Source organism: Cololabis saira, chromosome 19 (genome assembly GCF_033807715.1).
Source record: "Cololabis saira isolate AMF1-May2022 chromosome 19, fColSai1.1, whole genome shotgun sequence".
NCBI lineage: Eukaryota > Metazoa > Chordata > Actinopteri > Beloniformes > Belonidae > Cololabis > Cololabis saira.
Window position 1 is genome coordinate 34,967,469 of NC_084605.1, and position 26,499 is coordinate 34,993,967.

The window sequence follows — 26,499 nt, forward strand, 5'->3', positions numbered from 1 at the left end:
AAAAACCTCCATGTACCTGCTCCAGAGTAAGTGGGCCTGCATTTAGGATGAAGGAGGAGTAGCTCATCTCTTGCCAGGCAAAAAGTTAACTCAATTCGACCTCTTTGATGAGCTCCTGATATGAATACTGATCAGTGTTAACACCTGGAGCTATTTGGCATCATGGCTTTTGCACTCTGTCATGCATCAAAGAGCAGAATGATCCCCCATATGGATAAAAACCAGAGCCGGATTTGTCAAATGTAGGGCAAGGCAAGAAATGAGAAAATAGGCATAACTAATTTCATTGATGTTTATGGAGAAAACCACAGCATAATCTCATGTGCAGTACAGTATTATTCACTTGCAGCTCCTGGGGGCATTCATACTGTCAGACATTTCCACCCATTTCTGAAAAAAATCCCAGGGTTTGGAATATGGTGTCGGTAACATTCATACTTACTGATTAAAAGTGTCACTGTGAGTCTGAGCATGAGGGCTCTGCAGGGATTTGTAAGGAACAGGGAAGTGGCATATTGTGCATGCACACTTACATTCATGTATTGAAATTCAAATGAATTCAATTTGCAAAAAAATATTTAAAAACAGAACGCACTCATACACATTTGCTCTCTTTCTAACACACACACACACACACAGCTGCATATGCCCAACATTAATAGTCAAGAAATATTAAGTGGATGATGTATGTGAGTTAACACATTGTCCTCTCTGTTAGAGAAAAGTCTGTCCACATCACGATGATTTTAGCTGCAGTTTCAAATATTTAATTTTACTAATATTCTGCTCGTTTTAAAACTAAATTGGTAGTCTGTAGCAAAGCACCTATCCCACTGCGTCTAAAATATGTCTGTATTGAATGCTTGAACCTTTTTCTTCAACTTGGTTCGATCTCCCTCTTCCTCACTCAAAGCCCCTTTGTTTATGATTTTATGTGTTAAAAATAGTTTATCGGTTTATGATGTGCCAGTGTGTGACCGCCTGCCACTCATGTCATCAGTCATGGTGCAGAGTATCCACTTTTTATATTGCTAGCCATTGCTAGCGTTACTAAATCACAATACCACATGCAAACAGTGTAGCAGCGTGTAGTGCAGTGTAGTCTGCTGATTTAAAAAAAAAAAGCTTAAAGTGATATGGGTATGTCTGATTAAACTTGAATAAGATTTTACTTTACACAGCCCACCCCTGCCCCCCCCCCTAAAACCGGCCTCGCTTACAGGTGAATGAGACATGGGGTAGTTTTGTTGAAAATGTGTTGTCCAAAATGTCCTGGAAAACTGAACTCCTGCAAATCCGCCTATATTGGAAAGGTAGAGGATTTCTTTTTAACTAATTAGTCAAACCTAGGGGTGTAACGCTCCACTAATCTCACGATACGATACGATACACGATACTGAGGTCACGATAACGATACGATATTATAGCAGTATTTTTTTAACAACCTTGAATGAGGAACATATGACTGGAAAAAATGCTCTTTTATTTGAAAGACACAAAATACAAAACAATGCTGTGCGTTTGCCCTATTGTTACAGTTTGTAATGATTTATAACTGTTTAAGTTTTAAAGAGAAAGCCAGGCCAACCATTTTCCACAAACTGAACTAAAAGTAAATGTCAGGTTTGCATTATGATCTTCAGTTTCATACAAGTACAAATATTTTGCCACAAACTGAATAGTTTCTCTCATGTATGACTTGACTTTTGTCTTTTCCAGAAATGTAACAACTAAAATGAAGTAAATAAATACAAGTAAATAAAAAAACTATGAAAAGTCCCAAGCTCCAAATGCAACATGACTGTTATTTATCTTGTGCCAGAGCTAAGAGCTTCACCTGCTCCAGCCTGAGGCCGTAAGGTGAACCCCAGTATCGTTTCATCCTCCCATCTTTGGGGACGACTCAATCTTTACATCATAAAAAAGATTGATTCATGCTCACCTTAAAAGTAAAAGTTCAGAGCTCAAAACCCTGCAAGAGTCCCGTGATTGGGACGCAAAACGGTACTAGTTTCTTCTGAGTGTAGTCAGATTTTGGTCCGCGGGTCGAGGTCGTCACGTGATCCCTCTGCACCAATAGGATGTTACTAGTAAACACAATATATTCATATTAATAACCCAATATCACGCTACAGTTTGTCACCTCCACGACACGTATCGTGACGTTTTTGTATCGTGAAATTTCCTGGCACGATATATTGTTACACCCCTAGTCATATCCAGCATTTAACCAGTGTGCATACTCTGTTGTTTCGAGCATTCAATGGGTGGTAGTGCGCAATCTTATGAAACTACTCTGACCACAGCAAACACAGTCAAAACTTAAGATGCAGTCTTTAAAACAGCTAATAAATATTTCTTTCTCACATAAAACTAGCCAGTTTGGACCAGGGTCATACAGTAACTGGATGTTGGAGTCTTTTTAATGAAAGAAACTGTGTTAGGTATTGAATGAAAAGCTCGATAGCAGCTCATTCAGAACGATACGTTGCTGCATCTCCACAATGAAGTTTGAAAAATAATACACTGAGCCTTCAACTTCTACGTGAAATTCATACTGTACTTCATAAATCTTGCAAGTGTCTCATACCTATAATATCTGTGGTTGTTTATTTCGGCCTTAAATGCCTTGTGGGTGTGTGGCTGACTGCATTATAGAGTGGAGGTTTCAGAATACAAATGGCTAAGGGCCTGAGGAGTTGAGGTAATTTTTACTCAGTTATTTGTCCATGGCACCTCTAATATTCATATTCAAGAAATGCATAGACATTGAGATGGATATAAAACACAGTATTTTTGTTGTTTTCTTTCATTTCATTTGTTAGTATAAATCAGTTTTTGTATTTTAAGCTTGCACCATGTTCAAAATCAAATTTCCAATCAAGTTTTTGTCATACATTACTTTTAGAAAGGGAATGGATGCACCTCATGTACGATTGCAAGCATATAAAACATGAAAATGCCCCCAAGTACTTTTCAGATGTGTAATACATCACATATTTTAAACACATTCAAGATTTAAATGACTTCAAGACACATTTTCTTCGGTGCAACTTGCAAGAGATGTGCATAAATTTGAAGATAACTGATTCAAGGACAAAAAGCCCTGTTTTTGGTGATCTGTCCAACCAACACTGTGATGTTACATACATCTTCACCTACCCACTACCAGAGGGAGGTGCAATATTCAGGGAACTCTCACCTTTGTTCTGGATAAATGCTTCAATGCTTCATATATAAAAATTTTACTTACTAGTGACAAGTGAAGTTATTTTTTTTTCAGTTGGCAGGATTTCAAGCAACCCATTTTAATGCAATTACTTTTTCATCAGCATCAGTCCTGAAGGACCGTGTTAGTTAATATGAAGCACGATGAACTTTTACACACTTGGTTGACAAACAGGGGCTCTAGTGGGTTTTTTCATCTCTCTTGTCATCTTTCATAATCACATTACGTCCTCTCAAGGTGCAGTTCAAACACCCCTGCTGAATTTGTAATGTACTACATCATGACGGAGGCAGTCGGCAGAACAAGTTGTGGCTGTCTGCTACCGGCAATCGCTTTCAAGGAGAGGTCTAATGAATAATACAAGTCACAGAAACGTCTCGTGTGGTTTAGGAAGATATTGTTATGATGGCTCCTATAAGCTCTTTGGTATCTTTTAAAATGGCAAGAAAGCTCTCAAGTGAGAATATTCACATAGGAGTCTTCCTTAATATATTCACTTAGAAATGCATTTTGCTATACAGGCAACTACTATTAAACCATTTGTGGAGCCTCAGAACAGCCCAGTCATCTGAAAACTGAATTAATGGATATTAAAAATGTTCACTTTTGCACCCAACCTTAAGGGTTAACTATGGGCTACAAATGCAACCAATTTTATAGTTTTTTGTTTTGTTTTTTTAACTGTATACTTACATGTATATTTTTGGGAAACTGCAGCTTTTATCACCATGCCGAATAAGCTACATGCCATTTCTGTTTGCATTGCACCAGTCAATATACCGGCCCAGACAGCGGACACATTTGGGCCTAATCTGGGGTGGCCTTGGCACTTATGAATCAGTGACTGTGTTTCCATGCAGTCAATAACTCTTTTAAAACCTGCATATTAGCAATAACCCGAATTTGCACGGCCATGTAAACACCAATAACCCCTTTTGAATAACCCGAATTTGCTCATATTCGGGTTTTTAAAAACCCCAATATGAGCCCTGGGTTACTCCTTTTAAAACCTGAATATTGGGTCATGTAAACACCAAACGGAATATCCCCATCAAACGGAACATGAATTAGTTTTTTGCGCATGCTCTGTTCGCAAGGAATCCTGGTCTTTTGAGTCCAGGAAGTTCTTATAAACACGGGGAAACACCAACAAGACCATGCCACACTTTTGGAGTGAGGAGGAGACTAATCACTTCATAAATGTAATGAAGGATATGAACATTTTGGCATTTTAGACGGTAGAAAGTACCGGGATAGCGAGATTTGATCGGGATATCCCGAATGATTAATTACCATGTAAACAGGGATAACCCTGTTTGCTCACGCATGTAAACGGAATATTCCGAATGTTTCAGTAACCGGAATATTAGCAATAACCCGAATTTTTACTGCATGTGAACGTAGTCAGTTATGGCACTGGCGAGCACTATGTGGGACAGACCCACCCAGAGTTCATGATCTGGACCAAAAACGTGGGTTTTGGTACGTGTCGTGTGATCCAATCATGGCTCAACTTAGATTAAACTAACTTAGTTTAGATTGGGATGCGGTAAGTGTTTTGAGGCCAAACACCTGCTGACTATCTCTTTATAAGTTATAGTTCATAACGGCAGCTAGGAAAGGTGTATTTTCTGTATTTTCTGGAAGACAGTGATGTCATAAAGAAGATGACCTTTTGTCTTTTTTTTATTTCATGGAAATGAATATCTTCCCATTGTCAGCTCGGAGCTCAGAGCAGCACATTGAGTAAACCCCTCATGTATCCACACGTCAACTTTTCTTTTTACCTGCAACCACTGACTGAAGGACTGAAAAGTCCTTTAAACGTGGAATGACTGCTAATTGTACCCTTTCCCACTTTTTTCCCTTATGTTTGCCCAACAGGAAAAGACTCCCTGTTAAACCTTCAACTCAATGAATCACTAGATGAAAGAGAATAGCTGTATAACAAAATGTGTGTGCATGTAGAGGGCAAATTTAATGCTATTAATATGTGTCAATATTAAACACATTTATCAAATTTTAAATAATTAACAACAGAATGTCTGAGTTATCCAACTCCTCAGCCCCACCAGGGAAAACATGTATCCTACAGTTAATACATATTTCAACATGCCTATACCCCGACAGCAGAGGTGTCAAAAGTATTCACATTCATTACTCAGGTAGAAGTATAGATACTAGAGTTTAAAAATACTCCTGTAGAAGTTGAAGTATCAACTCAAGTTTTTTACTCAAGTAAAAGTATAAAAGTACTGGTTTCAAAACTACTTAAAGTATAAAAGTAAAAGTAATGTAAGGGGGAAAAAAGCCATTAAGGACAAAAGCCATTGAAAATGAATTCATCTTAGTATAATGCAAATATATTAAAGAAGCATATATGTGCACTATTGAGCATTAACATGTGTTTCAGAGAGCAGGAGATATGATGACTAGTTGCCTATAAGTATTGTAATGGTGCAAAAAGTCAAACTTCAGAGGCATGTTATCATTTATCCTAACCTTTACTGGAATGTACATCCAAGTTTAGTTGCAGGAATCTGAGGGAACGGATGTAAGAACAAAACTGGACAAGAACATCTGAAACAACCACAACCAAATTCACTCTATCCGGATGGAGCAATTTAACTGGATAGTTTTTTTTTAAAGGCCGAAATGAAATAGAGTAACAAGGCTGTTTTTAAAATGTAAGGAGTAAAAAGTACAGATAATTGCGTGAAAATGTAAGGAGTAAAAGTAAAAAGTCGTCTGAAAAATAATTACTCCAGTGAAGTATAGATAACCACAATTTCTACTTAAGTAAGGTAACGAAGTATTTGTACTTTGTTACTTGACACCTCTGCCCGACAGTACCTTTGCAATAAAACATTCAAAGTGAGATTTAACTGTAGACTCAGCTTTAACTTACAGTAAGTTGCCAAATACTATTTCAAGGGGCCGAAAAAGCACTTGGACCGTTGACTGACAACAAGTTACCTGGCCAAAAAATTAAAAATAAAAGCCTCCCATGTTCAATCAGATTGTTTGGACGGATAAAGCCAAGATACACTTGTATGAGAATGCCATGCAGAGAAAAGTATGGAGAAGGAAAAGAAGATCTCATTATCCAAAGCAGCACATCATGTTCAAACATAGGGGAGGCAGTATTATGGTGTGGGCATGTATGGCTGCCAGTGGAATGTCCTGATTGGTTTTTGTTGACGATACAGCTTTTGACAGAAGTAGCATGAATTTTGATGTGTGTAGGGTAAATGCTACTAAAGGCTTTTTGGATACAAAGACATTTAATGTACTTCCATGACCAGTTCCATTTCCTAATAACAGCCCGGTAGAGCCTGGTTTTCAAATAGTGAAGGCTGAAATGCTCCAAAGCAAACAACATCTCAAAGTGTTGGTCTGGCAAAGCATAACCAGGGAAGAACCTCAGAATCTGGTTATGTCCTTGGCCTCTAGATTCCAGGTAGTCATTGACTGCAGATGATTTTATAATTATGTCACTTTGTGCAAATACTTTTTTTAAGCCCCTGAAAATTTAATATCTTTTCTAAAAATAGCAGTTATTGCTAGATACTAATCCTGTTTTTGTCCAATCTATCTATATATACACAGTGAGACAAACTCCACAAGAAACTCTAAAGATTAAGAAGAATCGTTGCTTTTTGCCAGCGCCGCGCCTCTTTTCTCTGTACGTCTCCCCTCAGCTTCCTCTTCGTCTTTCTTATCTCTTTCACTTTGAAACAGCACCTGTATCCGGCTCACATGGCGGGAACTCTGTGATGATGTAGTGCACACGTCTGCGTAATATGGTGCCAGATCCCAGCTCTACCTTCAGCTCCGCTGATGTGCAAGACAAATAAGCAGGGACAGATTCATCTTCCCAGTCCTCCGAGCTTAATGATATCTTGGAACATTGTGTTTAGTGCAACACGAGACCAGAATATTGCATGCTGGCTTTTGTGCCAAGCACCGACTGAGATATTTTATTTTTCTAGTTTGTTCACATGACATTTGATAGTGACATTGTGTGTGTACGGCTGTGTTATTGATGAATGAAATGGCTGCAGCAGAGCTGTTTACTGTCTTAGCTGATGAAAATCTAATGATCCCTGCAGCAAAATGGGGACATCGCAGCAGCTGTTACATCAGAGTATAGAGCCTAAAATAATGCAATTTATTGTAGGCAGTATTTACCACAGACACAAAATGTTTTAAACATAAGATCCTGTTAAAGATGCCGTTATAAAGAAAGGACCCTATAACCTCACTCAACTTTATTACTATTGTCCTCCCAGTTAAGACTCTCTTAAGTGGCAACCCTAATGAACCTCTAATTAACACGTTTTCAAGTGCAAACACACTGACACTCCCACAGCATCGTTCCTTGACAATCTATATGGCAGCCAAATATAAATCAATGAAACGCCAGAAGGATTTTGAAAGTATAATTTATGTGGTGTTGATTTAATCACAGCGTTTCAGTGTCCTATATCACATATAATTTTCATGGCCTCAGCAAATAAAAAAGCCTCTTGATTGTTGGTTTTGTCATCAAAGTAAACCTCATTGTGCCAAATATTCAAATGCTTTGCCAACATCATTTTCACATCCATTTAGTTACTTCAATCATAAGAAAATCCATCAATGACAGCTGGCCCAGTTGCTTTGCTTCATTTTCAGCATCTTCTTATAGCATTACATTTTTAAACATAAACACATCCTGGCATGTGCATATCATTTGTGTACGTGTAGCTCACACAGAAAACTACCAAGCATCAATCAAACAGACTTAAGGTGTAAATCGTGTAAGCACTAGCTTCTCTTCTGCACTGCTGCAAAAGACAGATATGAATTTGCATTGCTTTTGCGTTAAATGTAGAATTTAGCTTTTATTGGACACCCGGCCTTGGATTGTACTTTATTTCCGAATTTATTTAATATCATTTTATTTTTTTAACAGACTGAGAATAATACAACTTCCCTGCTTTTGTCTTATCAATAACAATGAGAGAGGCGTTTGATGCTGAGATTAAGGCAAGGATGGCTGAGTAAACTTGTATTTCTTATAATAAAATATTTCTTTCTACTTCTTATTATAAAAGAAAAATGTTTACCAGAGGTTAGTTTTTTTCTTGTCATAAAGAATTGATTTCAGTCAGTCATGTTGACCTTTCCAGTGATAAAGATGAGACGGTTGTGGAAAGCAAATACAACTGAAATCAGCTATGTGCCTTCGGCCTATTCTTATGTTGTGAGCCTATTCATGCAAAATGTGTATTTTATGGACTGCAGCAGTTGCTGGATCTAAAATAGGAGCAATTTAGAATACCATAATAATCACCAATGCCACAGTGAATGAAATCAAGATTATTTATTTCAATTTTTCAAGATTAACATCATGCCATTGCTTTTTTTGCTTCAGTACATATGCAAATCTTGATTTTTATTATGCATGATTTCTAGGTCAAGTTTTGAAAATGAGTGGTAACAACCAGTTCAGTGATACTTCACAACATGCGCTGCGCCAGTTGGCGTGTCACATGAAATGTGACAGTGAGTTAAAAGACTCGGTGCAGTGTATTAATTGCGTCTTGCTAAGTTTGGTGAGAAGTCCCATTGCCAACAAATGATTGCTTTTGATAATGGGACTGATGAACATCACTACAAAGAACTCAAGTAATTAAAGAAAACTGACCTCACCCATCCTTTGACCCGTACCTTCAGCTTCCATCCAGTGCCATCCCCATTAATAGAGATGTGCCATCGTGGTGTTACAGATTTTTAAGAGCTACTTAAGTCTTAGGCTTCCTCTTTATTTGGGAAAAAAGACAGCGATTGAGAAGGAAACTTTAAACCTGATTGGACAGAAATGTGCATCATTGGGGCATCTGTTCAATTGTGAAATTGACCAATAGCTCATCATTAGAATGGGATGCAGCTGGTTAAACTATAATGGTTTGCATGGAAAATGCATTGACTTAGTATTTTATTTGACAATATTGACGTTTTTATGAATGCTAGTCTTTTGAAGTCAGAAACTTTTGGAGCCACTGACTACGTTTACATGCAGTCAAAATTCGGGTTATTGCTAATATTCCGGTTACTGAAACATTCGGAATATTCTGTTTACATGGTAATTAATCATTTGGGATATCTGGATCAAACCAGCGACGCGTGGAGAACATCATGACGCAATTACCGTCATTTCCGCTTCTTCTTCCTGTATCCAAATTCAAAACAAATGCTGCTTTGCGCAACTTTTCGCTCACCTTCTTGTAAATCTCGCTATCCTGGTACTTTCTACCGTCTACAAATGCAGAAATGTTCATATCCTTCATTGCATTTATGAAGTGATTAGTCTCCTCCTCACTCCAAAAGTGTGGCGTGGTCTTGTGTTTCTCCGTGTTTAGAAGAACTTCCTGGACTCAAAAGACCGGGATTCCTTGCGAAAAGAGCATGCGCAGAAAACAAATTCATGTTCCGTTTGATCGGGATATTCCGTTTGGCATTTACATGACCCAATATTCGGGTTTTTAAAAATTTGGGTTATTCAAAGGGGTTATTGGTGTTTACATGGCCGTGCAAATTCGGGTTATTGCCAATATTCAGATTTTAAAAGGGTTATTGATGCATGGAAACGCAGTCAATGTCTCGCAGAAATCAGTGGCGTTGCACTTTTACATTGGCTTCAAGTCTCACAGCGGATGAATACATCCATTCAACCATTATCTCCACCCACTTTAATCCTGCTCAGGGTCATCCTGGTGTGCTGGAACTCATCCCAGCTGTAAACAGCCAGGCAGCAATTGTACAAGTCGCCCATCCATCACAGTCGGATGAATATGTCCATCTATAATATTCAGAGTCAGTAGTTAGAGAGTGGATCCTGTGTGGTTTTCCCAACAGAACATTGCAGTGTGACAAGCTGGAAAATGTGGTTTAAGTCACATGACACTAGCTTCAATGCAGCAGCTGACTGGTCTTAATTAAGCATTATTTAAAAGGAATAGAGAATCACCGGACTAGAACTTGTAGACAGAACGGAACAATCACAATACTTTTGTATTCCTTTAGATATTTAATCCTGTTGTTATACATATTGTATTTTAGATTTCAGAAGTGTTGCTCATTATTTGGTTAATATATATGTGCCTCAATGTATCACCAGGACAGGGATATGGTTCATTTGAAGCTGTGTTTAAAGGGATTGTGACATGAAAAACAAATTTTTCTTGATTTTTTGTGTTTTGTTGGGTGTCTTGACATCAATTACACCCAAAAAACAACGAACTTTTAACATTCAGTGTATTGTGTGCTTTCTGGGATTTTCCGCATAACTGTGCAAAAACGGCGCATGTGGTTTGGTGGCGGGCCGTTACGTAACGGCCCGCTAAATCACCGCCCCCTCCACCCAGCTCCCTGTCTCCTCTCCTCTCCAGCGCACCATAAAGGCTGATTTATGGTTCCGCGTTACACCGACGCAGAGCCTACGGCGTAGGGTTACGCGGCGACGCGCACCGTACGCTGAACCCTACGGCGTAGGCTCTGCGTCGATTTAACGCGGAACCATAAATCAGGCTTAACACGGAGCTGTTTAGAGCCTCTTTTGTTCTCGTCACCGGAGGAAAACTGCTAAGAAGACCCGCGGCCACTGACTGGACTTAAGATAAGGTGACACTGCTGCTTGCATGCCTTTATTTTTATGATTGTTTGCTGTGGTTCGCCGTGCTGCTTTTCCGTGCATGCTTCGCCTGTCGCTCCCGGCTCTCTCCGACGCCGCTGTGAGCGTATGGCTGGAGGAGGAGGTTTGGAGGAGGAGCGGAGCAATGATTGACAGGAAAGGGGGAAAAGGAAGCATTTTTCACGGCGCAAAAAAACACTGTAATAAAAAGCCAGGAATAGAGTACTAGAGTGAATATTTTCTTGTTACACTCTTTTAGACACATTTGAGGGATGTTGGCCAAGACTTTTAATAGTGTTAAAAGCATGTTAAAAATGATGTCACAATACCTTTAAGAATAATTCAGATGCAATTAGAAGTTCCATCCATCCATCCATTATCTATACCCGCTTTATCCTTTGCAGCAATTAGAAGTTCACATGTTAAAAAAAAATACACTAAAACCTTTTTTTTCCCTCCATGTCTGACTGTTAGCTACCTGTGTCCTTAAACAGCTTTGAGAAGTCCACATGATGCCGTTTTGACATCAGAAGCTTCTTATACGTAGGCTAACTAACATCCTTTGAGGATGTTATGTGGATGTATTATAAAGCACTCCTAAAAAACTCAAGAGCCTCATTGCATGACATCCAGGCGAATTCAAAAGAACTCAGCTAAGACAAGAGCAAAGAACTGTGGACCTTCATGAGTCTAGTTCATTCTTGGGCACATTTTCCAGCTGCCTCAAGATCCCAAGTTCAGCTGTTCAGGCAGGAATCAGTGTAAACGGCATGGAAGCGTACAGCCTTTCCACAGCTCAGGAAGGAGACGGTTCTGCCTCTCAGAGATGAGCGAGCTTTGGTGTGAAACGTGCAAATGAACCCCTGAACAAAAATCTAAGATGCTTAGTGAGACGGGGAAGAAAATGTGATTATCTACAATAAGATCTTGCACTGAAGTCACATGAACTCAAAGATGACACAGATAGGATAGGGAAAATGCCACATCTCCCCAAAACACCATTTACGTAAGCCAGATCACAGTTTGCAGGTACGCACAGGAACAAATATCTCATATTCTGCTGTGACACTGACTGAACTTTTTGATTATAATAAAGCTTCAGAACAACAGCTAAGTATTGGTGTGGCAGCTAAAGTTAAGAGCTAGAGTTGAACAGTGCAGGCAATGTGTATACACTTATAGCTTTGAAAAGAGTCACTCAAATATTCTGTAAAAAGGATCTCTCTCATATAAACTGAGAATCTGTTGGGTAAGAAAAAACAAATCTAAACTGCATGTAAACATCTGGTTGCAACTGCATGCTGTTCACCTACTTGTCTATTTATGTCATCTTCTTTTCATCTTTTTTTTCTTTGGAAATACACTTTCTCCAGTCAAAAGCAAACAACTACACCTCAGATATACTGAGTCGACGTGGATGAGAAGTTCTCAAAATGAACATACTGTGAAACAAGACCCTTATAAGCATTATATCTGATATGAAGGTCCTGCAGGGAACAGCTGGCATGCTGCTTTAAAATGTTCAGAGAAGAAAATCTGCAACAGCTGGATCCAAGGTTATGAACCAACCTTAAAGTTCAGTCTAAACACCCTTGTAAGCTGTAAAACAGAGTTGGCCACTTAATACCGATGCCAGTTTATGCAAAGTTATTGTATTTTAGTCCTTCCCTTTTTTTTTTTAAGTCTGTTTTCACAAATGATTTGTATTTATTTTTTTATTGACAGATCCTTAATGAAGATATAAGTTAAAAGCATCCAATTAATCAAGTTATTGAGAGTTGTGCACCTCTGGTAAGCAGTGGCAGGCCCCTTCTGCTGCAGCAGCCATAGCATATGGAGTTATTTTATGGCACATGCTGATGCTAATATGCATATGTGTCAGAAGGTAAATGAAAGTTTGGTCTACATGATCACACTCCCTTCCCTTGTCTCCTCCTTGAAACCTCTTTTCCCTCCCCTTCCACTCAAACTATCCTCCATTTTTCTTCCCGCTAATTAACAGGCAAGATGGTGATTAGTTATGAGGCAGAGCTCCCCCACCCCTCCATCATTCCTCCAGCTCAGAGGTGTGTGTTTTTTTTTTCTGCAGATGGAGCATGTGTTTAAAAACGGCTGAATAGTCACAGACAGCCCTGGAACACAAGGAGGAAAACACACTACAGGATATAAACCCACAGACACACAAGAGGAAGCTGTCATATATGTGCCCCAATCCACACACATATCCGGGTTCACTTTGAGATATTTCCACCTTTTGAACGCACCGTAACAGAGGCTCTAGTTCTCTCCTATTGCCGTCTTTGGAGTCACAAACCAAGCACACACTCCAAAGCGTGTGTCTTTATCTCTCATTGTTTATCTCCCATTCAGCCATTCAATGCCGTGTTCATGCAAACACGTTTACAAAGCATTGTTTGCATCTCATTGAGTGACGGCTGAGCTTATTTCACAGTGGCACAAAGGTGGGGAATGGGGGGGGATGTTGAAGACGTAGATAAACAGAAAGCAAACCCAAACGTAAACAGATAGCCAGACAGGCGTTCTGCGTCTGGGTTTGTGATTCGGAATACTAACAAGGCGTCTCTGTTCACACCAAAGGATAAAAGGTGTGATGTTGGGAAGAGCCGAGGGAGGGACGACTTACCCTTGAAATCCTATTTGAGTGTTTGCCTAAATTTTTGCAGTACATCACTGGCTCTTTTCCTTTTTCCCCACACAAAGATAAAGGGGATAGTGTATGTTTGTTGGTGTATATTTTAATCAAGGGCTCCGTTTTCAAGTAAGAGCATCGGGAGATCTGCCTTCAGAGAATGTGAAAATACCAAAGGAGCAGGGTTTCCTTTACATTAGAACATTTCCCAAAAGAAATATTGAGGGCACAAAAATGAAACGATGCTGCAACCATCACCTCATCTTGAACTTCTCCCACCATGGCACTGATTGCATTTTCCTTCCATGCAAAGCAGTTGTGCATTTGATTGTTAATGCGATACTTCTGCAGTAGTCATTTGGACTGGAACTTTACGCACCACATGCCACGTTCGTTTGCATATTCAACCATGAAATGTGCAATTAAATTTAATGGTTTTCCTCTAAGCTGATTGATGACAAATTGTGGATGGATATTCTTTGTTTTCAAATCACAAAAAAAGAAGAGTTTTTTTCACCTTCATTTTCAATCTTTGCCCTTTCAAAGGTCATTGGGAACAATGATCATCAGAATCCAGATTATTTCACCAAAGAAATTGTGATAAAAGCTCGGCATAAATATATTCTGTTTGTAGCTCTGTTTTCCTGTTCTTCAAAAAAAAATCAACAGCAAAATGTTATTTATATATGTGTAAATTAAAGAAAGGTTTGCAGGAGAGTTAAAAAAAACAGTTGTTTTTCAGACTGGCCCGTTTTGGTTGCACAAACAAAAGCACTACAAGACCATCTGTGCATTTAGCTTAATACAGAGTTCAAGGTTGAACATTTAGGGAGATTAATTCCAAGGTTTTTTTCACACATGATTTGATCAGTAATGAACTTCACTATTTAAATGTGCAATTAGAGAGAGTTTTACAGTTACATAACACAAAATGGTTATTTCAACAATCACACCCTTCAGCCTTCTATATGTGTTTCCTAGTATGAAGCACACAGAGATTTAACAGCTTTTGCACCTTTTTCTTCCAGCATGTGCCTATCTGCAATTTTAATGTTCAATGATGAACATGCCAAATGTCCAAATTACCAAAATATGTTTAAACTATCATTACATTTATTGACTTGCACTCTTACATTGGCCCAAATGTGTATCTCTGTGCTTCACTTTTGTCCACTGTCTGTCATGTTTTAGCTAGGCACAACATTTGAATATCACACACTTGGAAATTAGAATTTTTTGCTGAATAATTTAATCATAATCTAATTTCTTAAACATTTGTCAGTGTATATATATTATCTTGTTTTTCAATCCTCCCTTGCTGATTAGTCATCGTGTGTCAGACCTGAACCCGTGTGGGGGTCCCAAATGTTATTACTGTATTTATTGTCTTTAAGTTTTGGTTATCCTGCACTCATAGTTTCTCCTAGAAACTCCAAGTTGCACAAGCTAATGTTAAACTAGCAACATTGTAACACTACCAAAAAAGTACAGCTGAGTGCATTTGAATGATTTTTACCACATAGAACAATGCTAGGCTGACCCATGTTTGAATTTGCCATGTGACAGTACTCACTATGTGGGTAGTGAATTACGACTTCTGTAATGGTAACTGAACAGTTAATGTAAGCCAATTTTAATGGAATAAATTTGATGGAAATTAAAGAATATGTCTTGTGCATACGTAATTAAGATAAGATAAGATAAGATAATCCTTTATTTTCTCCCTCAGTGGGGAAACTTACTTTGTTGGCAGCAGTACACTTAGCACACACATGCAGGGGAGGGGTAAAAGAGACGAAAAAGTAAAAAATAAAAAATATATATAAAATATATATAATTACAAAAATATGAGCAGTATATACAGGAGATTGAAAGAAAAGAAACAGTGCAAAAAAAGCAGGTATAGTGTGTGTGAGGTAGACCGGCAGATATTGCACATCTTGTTATGTTATTGCACAAGTTATTGTCCGTTGGCTACTGAGAGCACGCCTTGGTTAAAACTTAAATACACTGCCTTATCTGTAAGCATAGCTTGTTTCTGACTTAAAAAGTGTTTCATTTTCAGTTACTCCCACTGTTCCATGCTAGATGGCAACTTCATGCAAGATCCGTCAACCCTAATTGCTATATATCTGTATGCATACTTGCACAGCAGTTACCTGCATGTACATTTAAGTCCATGTGCTCCTGACTGTGTGCACGCCCATAATAATGTGCACTGGTACGAGTATTTGTTGTTGTAGTTGTTTTTTAATCTTAGAAATGTTTATTCATTATGCTGAAGGTCAGGCTGCATTGAGGGGGAGTGGAATTGCTCCCAGGCTCCTGCCTTGTACAACTCTGAGACAATCCAGGAGGATTTTAATATCCAGGACTCTGGAACACACCCAAGACAAATACAACAAGGTCCCTTAAAACAGATGAACAACCTTACACAGAGCCAGGTAAAAGAACTGACCGTCTCCCTTATTGATGAAAATGAGAGGAGAGTTACTGTCAAGAAAAATCTCATTGAGGTGGAAAAGATGCCTGAGAATGAACACAACCTTCGACTGGCCTGTGAAAAAGAACTCAGCCAATGTAAAGACATTATTGAGGTGTGAGGTGGACACCATGAAACAGCGGCTGTCAAAACCAGCACCCACCTTGAACTGGCCTCTGAATTGAGAAAACAAGAAGAGGCAACAAAGAATGTGGAGGTGAAGCTGGCTGAGTTTATCATGCAGCTGGCCATTTCCAGGATTGAGATCACAACGGGAAAAGCCCCAGAGATGGAAAACGTCTCTAAGCACAAAGTCTCCATAAGAACTGAGATTTTCCGCATCTGAGAAGCCCTACAAACTGAACGAGATCTCAAACCATCCAGCTGAGATCATCCCAAATTTCCCTGAATCACAAACAAGACAACTTTGTTTTGGATGTGGACCCCAAACGATCATCCAAACCTTCTTTATGGAGTTGTCACACTAGTGTTTCTCCACCAATATAAAAGTGACTCTCTGAATCAGGTGAGTTTCTTCCACCGGGGGAAAGAACTGTACAAGACGAGCTGTTAACAGGACCAGATCAAAGCCACGTTCAATGTGGAAACGCCTCAAGAAATCCATCACTCCTCCAAGTCTGCATCAAAATAGAAACAAAAAGAGACAACTTCAGAACTGAGGATCTACTCAACTTTTTCATCAGTCCAACTTTTGACCATTACTGTACATTCCTCTGTGTTAGAGGTGGTTTCTCTGGATGCTCCAGTTTCTCTTACATTTTCTTTCTAATGTATAAATAGGAATATCTGAATTAAACCTTCTGACTAATTAGAACTTCTACTTTTTTTGTTGTTCTACTTCAAAACTACTTTATCATTGAATAAAATCATATTGAAATGTTAAAGAAAAGCAAGATTTGTCACTTATTTTATTGTGAAATGTTGTAATGTAACTAAAAAACTGTTACCCACTAATAATTTCAGATGCAAATGAATTGTTTGCATGAAGGAATCATGTATCAATCAAACTACAGAGTTCCTTTTAGCTCAGCAGAGCCTAGTAAAGACATCTAGCCAAATTGTTTTCGTGTTACGACTTTGAAACAGCATCCTGTAGCTACAAGCAGCAATGGCCAAGCTATGAGCGTAAAAGTCGGATCAGATGTTTCGCTACTCACAGAAACGTAAACTGTACATACGTGCATCATCCAATCACCTGCTGCCGTCACTTTTCAATGTTGTCATTTTTCACCGAGGACCTCCCAGATGGGTCTGTGGAAACAACCATCTGTTGCTTTAGAGTGCACCTTACAAAAAAGGATACTTTATGAATATAAAAAATTTAACAAACAAATGTTTATAACTAAATACAAATGCATAAAAAATAGCAAATCTGAAGAAGACTCCAATTTCCATATTTTACATTCATCTTTGAGCTTGTTTAAAAGAAGAGTGTACTAAATAGAAAACAGGTGACGTATAAAGTTAGACCAATGACCAATGGAGGTGTAACTGCAACCTGAAATGCAAATGTAAAGCACAATTGGCGATCTCCGCCTGTTCAATTTATTTTTTTTGTAGTTCAGTTGTTTTTCTGTGGTGTTGTTGCTTTATTTTCCAGCTATAAGGTCAACGAAAATGCTTGCTTGGCATCTAAATGTAAATTATGTGGGGTTTTTGACACTAGTGCAGGGCACTATATGTAGTGCTACATATATTGATTGATAATGTATGAGTGAGATCCAGTAAGTTGCTGCAATTTACCAGCAATATATATATAGTGAGGTGATGCAACTGAAAAGGTTGTTTGTGTGCATATTTATGAGTAAGTTAGTAAATCCCCCAATTGTTTCGCCCAAGCTTTGAAAGTGCAGAGGGATGGATCATCCCACTGAATATATTCATTTTATTGCAACTGCTGAAGAACGGAATAAAATGCTTAGTATTTTTACAAACAAGAACTACTGAGGACCTTCCCAAGCACAGGGACACATACATATACATACATAGATACACTCTCTTGCTGCAAAGCAAGAGATTTTGGGCTGAAAAGAATATATACTATTATGGTTGTAAGTTAAAATATTGCATCTTGAACCAGCATACATCAACTAATAACTGAATATTTCTATATGCGGTGGTTGCAGAGGGACCTGGAGGCATCAACAATGCATGCCTCCAGTATTTACTTGGTGGTGAAGGGGGAATATTTGGACATGTCATGACTTTGTTTATATGAGTGTTCCAGCTATGGCAGCTTCTATTCCACTGTAGATCTTGGCATTGTTTAGTTTATGCCAAAAACTCCCCAGCCTCGTTTCTTCAACTGGGACCTGGCATTCCTGTCATTCATGCACTATCAGTGAGGCTGCAGGCACTGCCTTGGCTTTCCCAGCCCTATTCCCTTCCCTCTATTCCCTTTCCTCCTCACTCCACCCCTCTCAACAATGTTGTATCTCCTTCCACCATCCCAGTGCACAGCGATCGCTCCACTTTGTACCTCTAATCCATTTCTCTGTCTAGGTGTTCTGTTCTTATAGCCTTCCTTATCTGAAAGTCTCGACTCAAGGTCCATGCTGGACTTTGTATTTTTGGTTTGGATTGAATCACTTCTGATATTGGCTCTTTGCCTCTTTCCCCCCTCCAGGTGTAAGGAGGGCTACCATGGACTACGCTGTGACCAGTTTGTACCCAAGACGGACGCTATCCTATCCGACCCAAGTATGCTATTTGTTCATTTTTCCTTTTTTCTACCATCTTTCTGTATTAATCTCCAATGAAACAATTTCAGAACAAACGCTTACCACGTACCACTGAGGAACTCAGTGGTACGTATTTACAGTATTTACATTTTATATTTAAAATGGATATGTTTCAATGTCTTAAGAGCATAGATATAATTGGGTTCTGCAATTACCTGCTGCAGGCTTAATATTCCCACACGTAATCATTATTGATAAATATCATAGTCAGTTGAGGTTTCCTTTTGAATATAGATTAAGCCAATTATTAAAGCTATAAAACAGTATTATTTAGTTACCGGACAAGATATGGTTTCTTATTCTGCAGGGAGCCCACCTAACATATTACGGAGTAAAAACCCTGTGAAATATACTTCCAAGATCTTTAATTATGGTCTTTAATCTTTTTTCTTAACTTTAACTTAAAAAAAATGTAAAAAAAAAAAAAAAAAAAAACTATAGAGAGGTTTTTGGTTTCCTATTGCACTAAAACGAATTCCCCCGGAGCCTTCGCATTCCCTTGACAGCTTTTTTGGTTTAGTTAGAAAAATAAAACAAAAGTCAGAGGAACAAGGAAGAGATATTGGAGGCCCCTAAGCCTTTCTCAAGAGGCTGTGCCTTTACAAATTCCCACAGTTTCAGGGAGTGATTTGGCTCTTCTTCTCCAAGAGTAAGAGGGGAAAAAAAAAACCTTAACTCCTATTGCCTTCTGATTGTACCAGGCCCTCCAAGAGTCCATTAATGGGGCCACAAGCCAGTGCCATGAAGCATGTTTTATGCTCTCACATGGCACACAGTTTTCAAACTGGGATTTATTTTATCTTCTGTAGGCAGACATCAATTTTCCTGTGTCCAGCTCAGGAGACTTTTATGTTGTTCTTTGAAATAAGCCCAATTTTATCATGCTTTACCCCAAAAATGGACTCAGATGGATTATAAATCATTTATAGTGCTTGTTGATATTTATATGTTCACATTGACGATGTATTCAAAATATGTGTTGATAAGACACATAAAGCAATACATTGCCATTTAGAAATCAAACTTTTTAAAGTTACCACAGTTTACGGTAGCTCTACGGTAGGAATCACATAAATCAGTTGGAGCAGCATGGGAGAAGTGCAGCACTTTAGAGCCAGAATCTCCTGAACTACAGCAGGAGCCCCTGAGCTACGGAGCTGTGTTGGTGTATTTGCACAGTTGTAGCACATACTGTAATAATAGGGGTGTGCTGTAGCCACTTTAGCTGGTTTGAGTGATTGCCTGCCTTTTCACCTTGTGGCCCCTTGAAACAAAGGCGTCAACTAAGCACACACTTATTCATGTTAATGAGGTGTGGCACTAAGGGAAAATAATATGTTTTTCTTACCTTTTTCCTTGTACTACGGTCTTTATTTTTAGCAACCTGTTATTCACTGACAACTCTAAATATGAATTGGACCATGGTTTTTATATGCATTATGATTTAATACAGGAAATATGGAAAATCATGAACTTGTTTGGACTTTTAATAGAAAAGATTAGGTCTGGCATTAGTGATGCACCGAAATTAAAATTTGTGGCCGAAACCGAAACCGAAAATAATAATAAACACTTGGCCGAATACCGAACAATACCGAACATGGTTCTTCGCAGTTTTTCATTTATTTTGCCAATTTTTTCACCATTGCATAAATCAAATTAATTTGATTTAGGCATGCTTTTAAAAAAATCTTTTACAAAATTACAAGGTAGAAAACATTTGTTTAACATAAAAAACTGAATTTTTTTTAAATTTCCCAGCATTTCTTAAATATTCCAGCAGACATTATACCAGCAAAGAACAATAACTTAAAATAAATAAGTTAGCAAAATACATTTTTTGGCCATCTTTGAGCTTACGTTAGGCTTAACTGACTGAACATTGTAACATAGGCCTTAAAACAATAAAAATGCATTAAAGCGCTCAGGGTTTTTTATCATTTCAAATAATAAATCAAACTTGTAGTGCTGAAAGACTTTGCAGATGTGCCCCCTCTAGATATTTGAGCAGAACATTCATTGCAAACAGCCATTCTTGTATTATTCTTTGCCACTCTAAAATACTTCCACACTGCTGACATGTTTGCACCACTTCACTCCACGCTCGTCGCTGTTTGATTTCGTCATCTAAACGCACCTGTAATAGATTGATTTATGTTGTTTTGGTTCCACCTGTTGGTGAATGTTAGTTAAATTCTTATGTGGTTAGTTTTTGGTTGGCCAACTATTTATGTGGTGCGCAACTGTTACGGAGCGGCCAGTCTATTTCCTTATATTACAACGCCGTTATTAATTGTTCGGTTTTTTTCCCCACTTATTCCACCGAACACCGAAAGTGTTTTTTTGCCATTTTCGGCCGAACAATTTCGGTTACCGAACAATCGGTGCATCACTATCTGGCATGAAACAAATTTACACTCTATTGTCCAAATAAGCTAATTCTGATAAAGATAAATGAATATAACATTATTGGTTCAACACTGATAAACGCTATGTGGACAAAGGTATTTGGTCACACATGTTTAGTTTTTGAATTCAGGTGTTTGTGATACATAAAAGGATAGTTGAAACCGTGATGGGATGCCACCTTCCATGAACTTTTTATCCCTGCTGGATATTCTCTCAACTGGAAGGGGATAATGTCAGAACGTTTAAGCATTTAGAGCAACAGCAACTCAACCACAAAACAGAAAAGCAAGTCAAAAGTGCCGGGTCAACGACTGCTTGGGCAACGATGCATAAAAGTCACCAATGCCCTGCTGATTCTATATCTGAAAAGGTCTGAACTTCTTTTGTTATTAAGTGAAAAAAGTGTACGGTGGAGAGCTTCATGGAACATGTTTCCCTGACCGAGCACCTGAATGAAACCCTCACATCACCAAGTCCAATTCCAAATATGTAGGTGTTTTCAGATTGGATCGGACTAATATCGCTGGATGATGAACGTGTGTTCAATGCATGTTGGTAATGTAAACGCAAGGCGTGTTATTTGTCACCCCGGGCCTGAAGCCGAGTTGAGGGGAGGGAGGGCGAGTCGAGAGGCGTTAGCCGCGAAACAAAACGTAACCTGTGTGGGTGTGTAGAAAGACGTATTGTCCCCACATCAGCAAGATTCATACGCCGTCAGATGGGTGTTTTTTTTCAAAACGAGGATGGAACAACATCAGAATGAGTGTTTTTGGTGGGGGTTTTGCTTCTTGCAAAGTCCTGGTTTGTCATCTTTGTGACCGGTTGTTCAAATGATGGATATCGGATCCCTGGTCAGAGGTTTGCAAGCCCAAGGTGGCCATTAGTACATGAATGAACAGAATGAGTCATTCATAAGACATTGTTAGGAATAATTTACGAATGTCTTTGAATCATTTTTGTGTTTTTTGTACACTGGTGACAAACACAGGAAATGATTTCATTTCATTTTTATTATATCATTATTCAACATTTAATCATACTACTACTCCGACAGGTTGTTAAAGGAAAAATGTAAAAAAGAAAATGTGCTATTTTATACATTGGTGACACAAAATGAAGGTGAGAAAAACAAAGTCATATGTATACAGGGTAAACCAAAGAGAAATGTATCAAAAAAACATAACTAATGTTCATTTTTTTCAATTAAAGATTTGTAACGAATCACTTTACTCTTTTGGTGCTAGTACGTACGGGTCCGGGGGCCCGGCTGGTCTTAGACACAAGTAGAGGGGGCTCCAAGGAAAAAGGTTGGGAACCACTGGCGTAAAGCGTACACACTGGACTGTGCAACGTGGATATGCTCTCTGTGAAGTGATGAAACATGTTTAGCAGTCAGATAAGTGAGCATGAATTTGACGTGTGCCAGGAGAGGATTACCTGCCTGAACGCACTGTGCCAGCTGTGCACTTTGGTGGAGGAAGGATAATGGTATGGACCTGTTTTTCAGGGTTTGGGCTTGGTCCTTTATTTCTCATTGAGATCAGTCATGCAGTTTCAATGTACCATGACATTTTGGACACTACCATGCTTCCAACGTTGTCAACAGTTTGTGAAAGGCCCTTTTCTATTCCAACATGACTGAGCCAGGATTTACAAAGCAAATCACTACACAGACAGATTTGGTGTACAAGAAATTGGCTGGCCCACACAGAGCCCTGCCCTCAACCTCATCAAGCATCTTTTGGATGAACAGGAACAAAGACTTTGAGCCATGTCCTCTCATCCAACATCAGTCCCTGAGCTCATAAATGCTCCACAGAATGAATGGACACAAATTGGCACAAAAACACTGACATTTTGTAAAACGCCTTCCAAGAGGAGTGGAAGCTCCAGCTCCAAGGTTAAGTATATATATATGTATCATTGTCATTACAATGTCTGACTACCTTTTTCAGTACTGCATCGAATACAGTCGTGATTGAATCTACTGTCAGAGACGGCAGCTGTGTAGGTGGCGAACAAAGGAGGAAGTTTTTTAAGTGCATACCCTCGCTGTATCCCATAATGGATGCTTTATTAAATTTCCGGTGAATTCTTTTGTGAATTCTTGAGGCTCAGGACTCAGTTTAACGAATGTAACAACAATCTTTCACTGTCGTCACATAGAGTTAGCTGTAACTTTCGCTTCCATCTAACTGAAAGATTTGTCAGCTTCAAGGCCCGACATCAAACTTGTTCATTTATGCTTGGCTTTTATTCTGCTGAAGGATCATTATGTTCTTTATTTCATGTTTTCTTCATGCATTTATTCTCAAATCCAATGTCTTAATGAAAAAGCACTGAGAGAGTGCGGCCCCATGTGTAGGCTTGAACCTCGACTTGTAGTTTTGAAGACGGTGATGAAGATCTACAGCAAATGTATTTTTTTCCAATGAGGGCCTTCACCAAAGTCACTGCCTCCTTAGGGGGGAAATGGATGCTTGGAAGGGTAAATACTAGGGGTGTAACGATACACTAATCTCACGATACGCTACGATACACGATACTGAGTTCACGATAACGATACGATATTATAGCAGTATTTTTTTAACAAACTTGAATGAGGAACATATGACTGGAAAAAATTGTCTTTTATTTGAAAGACACAAAATACAAAACAATGCTGTGCATTACAGTTTGTAATGCTTTATAACTGTTTAAGTTTTAAAGAGAAAGCCAACCAACCATTTTCCACAAACTGAACTAAAAGTAAATGTCAGGTTTGCATTATGCATCTTCAGTTTCATACAAGTACAAATATTTTGCCACAAACTGAATAGTTTCTCTCATGTATGATTTGACTTTTTTCTTTTCCAGAAATTTAACAACTAAAATTAAATAAATAAATAAAAGTAAATAAATACATACAATTTTACATCATAAACAGATTTATTCATGCTCACCTTATAAGTGTAAGAGGAGATTTATTTTTGTTAAGAAGGTTATTTTGGTAAGTCAGGGTTGATTATTTTATAAATCTATTCTTTATATTCTGATGTAAATCAGGGTTTATAATGACACTAGTCAGTTTATCTGTAGTGATTAGTCTGTTTTAGATTGGGCGGAGTGATACGCCACAGTACGGCACTAGGTGCTGTGTTGATGTTCTAAAATCCTACACTGTTGAGGGACATTAAAGTTCAGAGCTCAAAACCCCCAAGAATCCCGTGATCGGGACCAAAACGGTACTAGTTTCTCCTGAGCGGAGTAAGATTTTGGTCCGCGGGTCGAGCCGCGGTCGGCACGTGTGGTCGGACGCGTGTTACTAGTCAACACAATAGATTAATATTAATAATCCAATATCGCGATACAGTTTGTCACCTCCACGACACGTATTGTGACGTTTTTGTATCGCAAAATTTCGTGGCACGATATATTGTTACACCCCTACTAAATACCCTTCAAACGACTATCAAAAATGCTTAGTGAAGCTTTGACAAGACATGCTTTGTCAGAATATAAGGAAGTCTTATAGTAGTAGTAGTAGTATGTAGTAAGGGTTTTTTTTATTTCTATTATTTACTGTTATTTCCATAAGATTCCCAGGCCAGCTAAAGCTAAAGCAAAAGCTTAACCCTTGTACTGTCTTTGGGTCAAAATGACCTAATTCTCCTATCCTCCTTTCCTCCTGCTCTCTCCTTCCTTCTTCCCTTCCTCTTTTCTCCCTTCCTTCCTTCCTTCCTTCCTTCCTTCATTTTCCCTTCCTTCCTTCTTTCCTCCTGCTCTCTCCTTCCTTCTTCCCTTCCTCTTTTCTCCCTTCCTTCCTTCTTTCTTTGTTTTCTCCCTTCCTTCCTTCCTTCCTTCCTTCTTTTTCCCCTTCCTTCCTTCCTTCTTTCCTCCTGCTCTCTCCTTCCTTCTTCCCTTCCTCTTTTCTTCCTTCCTTCCTTATTTCCTTGTTTTCTCCCTTACTTCTTTTCTCCCTTCCTTATCTCCCATCCTCCCTTCCTTATTTTCTCCTGTCCTTCCTTCCTTCCTTCCTTCCTTCCTTCCTTCCTTCCTTCCTTCCTTCCTTCCTTCCTTCCTTCCTTCCTTCCTTCCTTCCTTCCTTCCTTCCTTCCTTCCTTCCTTCCTTCCTTCCTTCCTTCCTTCCTTCCTTCCTTCCTTCCTTCCTTCCTTCCTTCCTTCCTTCCTTCCTTCCTTCCTTCCTTCCTTGACCTGAAGACAGCACAAGGGTTAAAACAAAACTGCACGTCTTTTCACTTCAGCTCTGCCCTTTTTACCACAGCAGAAAGCTTCGATCGAACCCCCTGAATGACCACAGATAACCCAGAATAGATTCAGCAGGGAATAAAGTCTATTTAGATCTCTACTGATGGGGACTGAGTTAAAATGTATCCAGATTATCAAGGGTAATCCGGTAAATACACTGAGGATCATTTGGATTTCTCAAGCTGACTCATGTAATAATTAACACAAATACAAGCGACACTGAGGACAAAAACAAGTGGGTGAAACCCAGCTCACTGTGTGCTTGGGTTCATGAGAGCAGGTTGGATGGTTGTTTTTGTGTGTTTCATTGACATGGCACCATCAGACACAAATCACACCCTGGGGTGAGGAAAACTTTTATCTGCTACGCAAACTTTTCTCCTTTCAGCTTTTTTATGATTTTATTTTTTTATTTTTTCAAAATCAATGAGTGTGCTTCTTGAAGGCAAAGACCTTTTTCAACCGCTTATCTTTTGTCTTGTTATTGACTGACTGAGAGACTCAAAAGAGCAGTTTGGTCTGGCTTGCACGCACAGTAGCGCCACGCCGTCATTCTCACATTTTCACAGAGGGTGAAAGTAAAGCGGAGACGGGTGCGCATCACATGAGCACGGGGACAAAAGCAAAGGCGAATCCCTGCAAAGCACTCCAGCTCTACTGCTTTGAACTCTGAACGCTTTTGAAATTAGGTGGGGAGAGGATTCAGGGGTCTGACACGTTGGTGCACAGGGAGGAAGTGGTTGGGGTCTTTAAATCGAGTCATGACTATAAAAAGATGCCAGCATAGTTTTTACTGAGTATACTACCTGAACAAGTTTCTTTTTTAACTATGGGCAATTTTAGGGCATGCCACTGGCAGTGTTCATTTGGGTAAGTGGCACCTTTGAGACCACAGACAAGGAAAATTGGGCTTTTTTTGTTTTACTCAGCTGATTCAAAAGGAAGAAGAAAGGATTCCTCTAATGTGAAACATTTATCTCCTATAGATATTAGCCTGGAGTAAGCGTCTGTACAGGATATTGAGTTCAATAACACACACAC

The 26,499-nt window shown here is 38.9% G+C and overlaps 1 protein-coding gene across 1 annotated transcript in view; it reads left to right on the top strand.

Annotated features, from left to right (window-relative positions):
- Positions 1-26,499, top strand: part of nrg3b (neuregulin 3b) — a 305,656-nt gene that overhangs the window by 233,219 nt on the left and 45,938 nt on the right. The window contains exon 3 of the mRNA XM_061707728.1: positions 18,687-18,760. Within this exon, the coding sequence (XP_061563712.1) occupies positions 18,687-18,760 (74 nt within the window). The remainder of the gene's footprint in view (positions 1-18,686; positions 18,761-26,499) is intronic.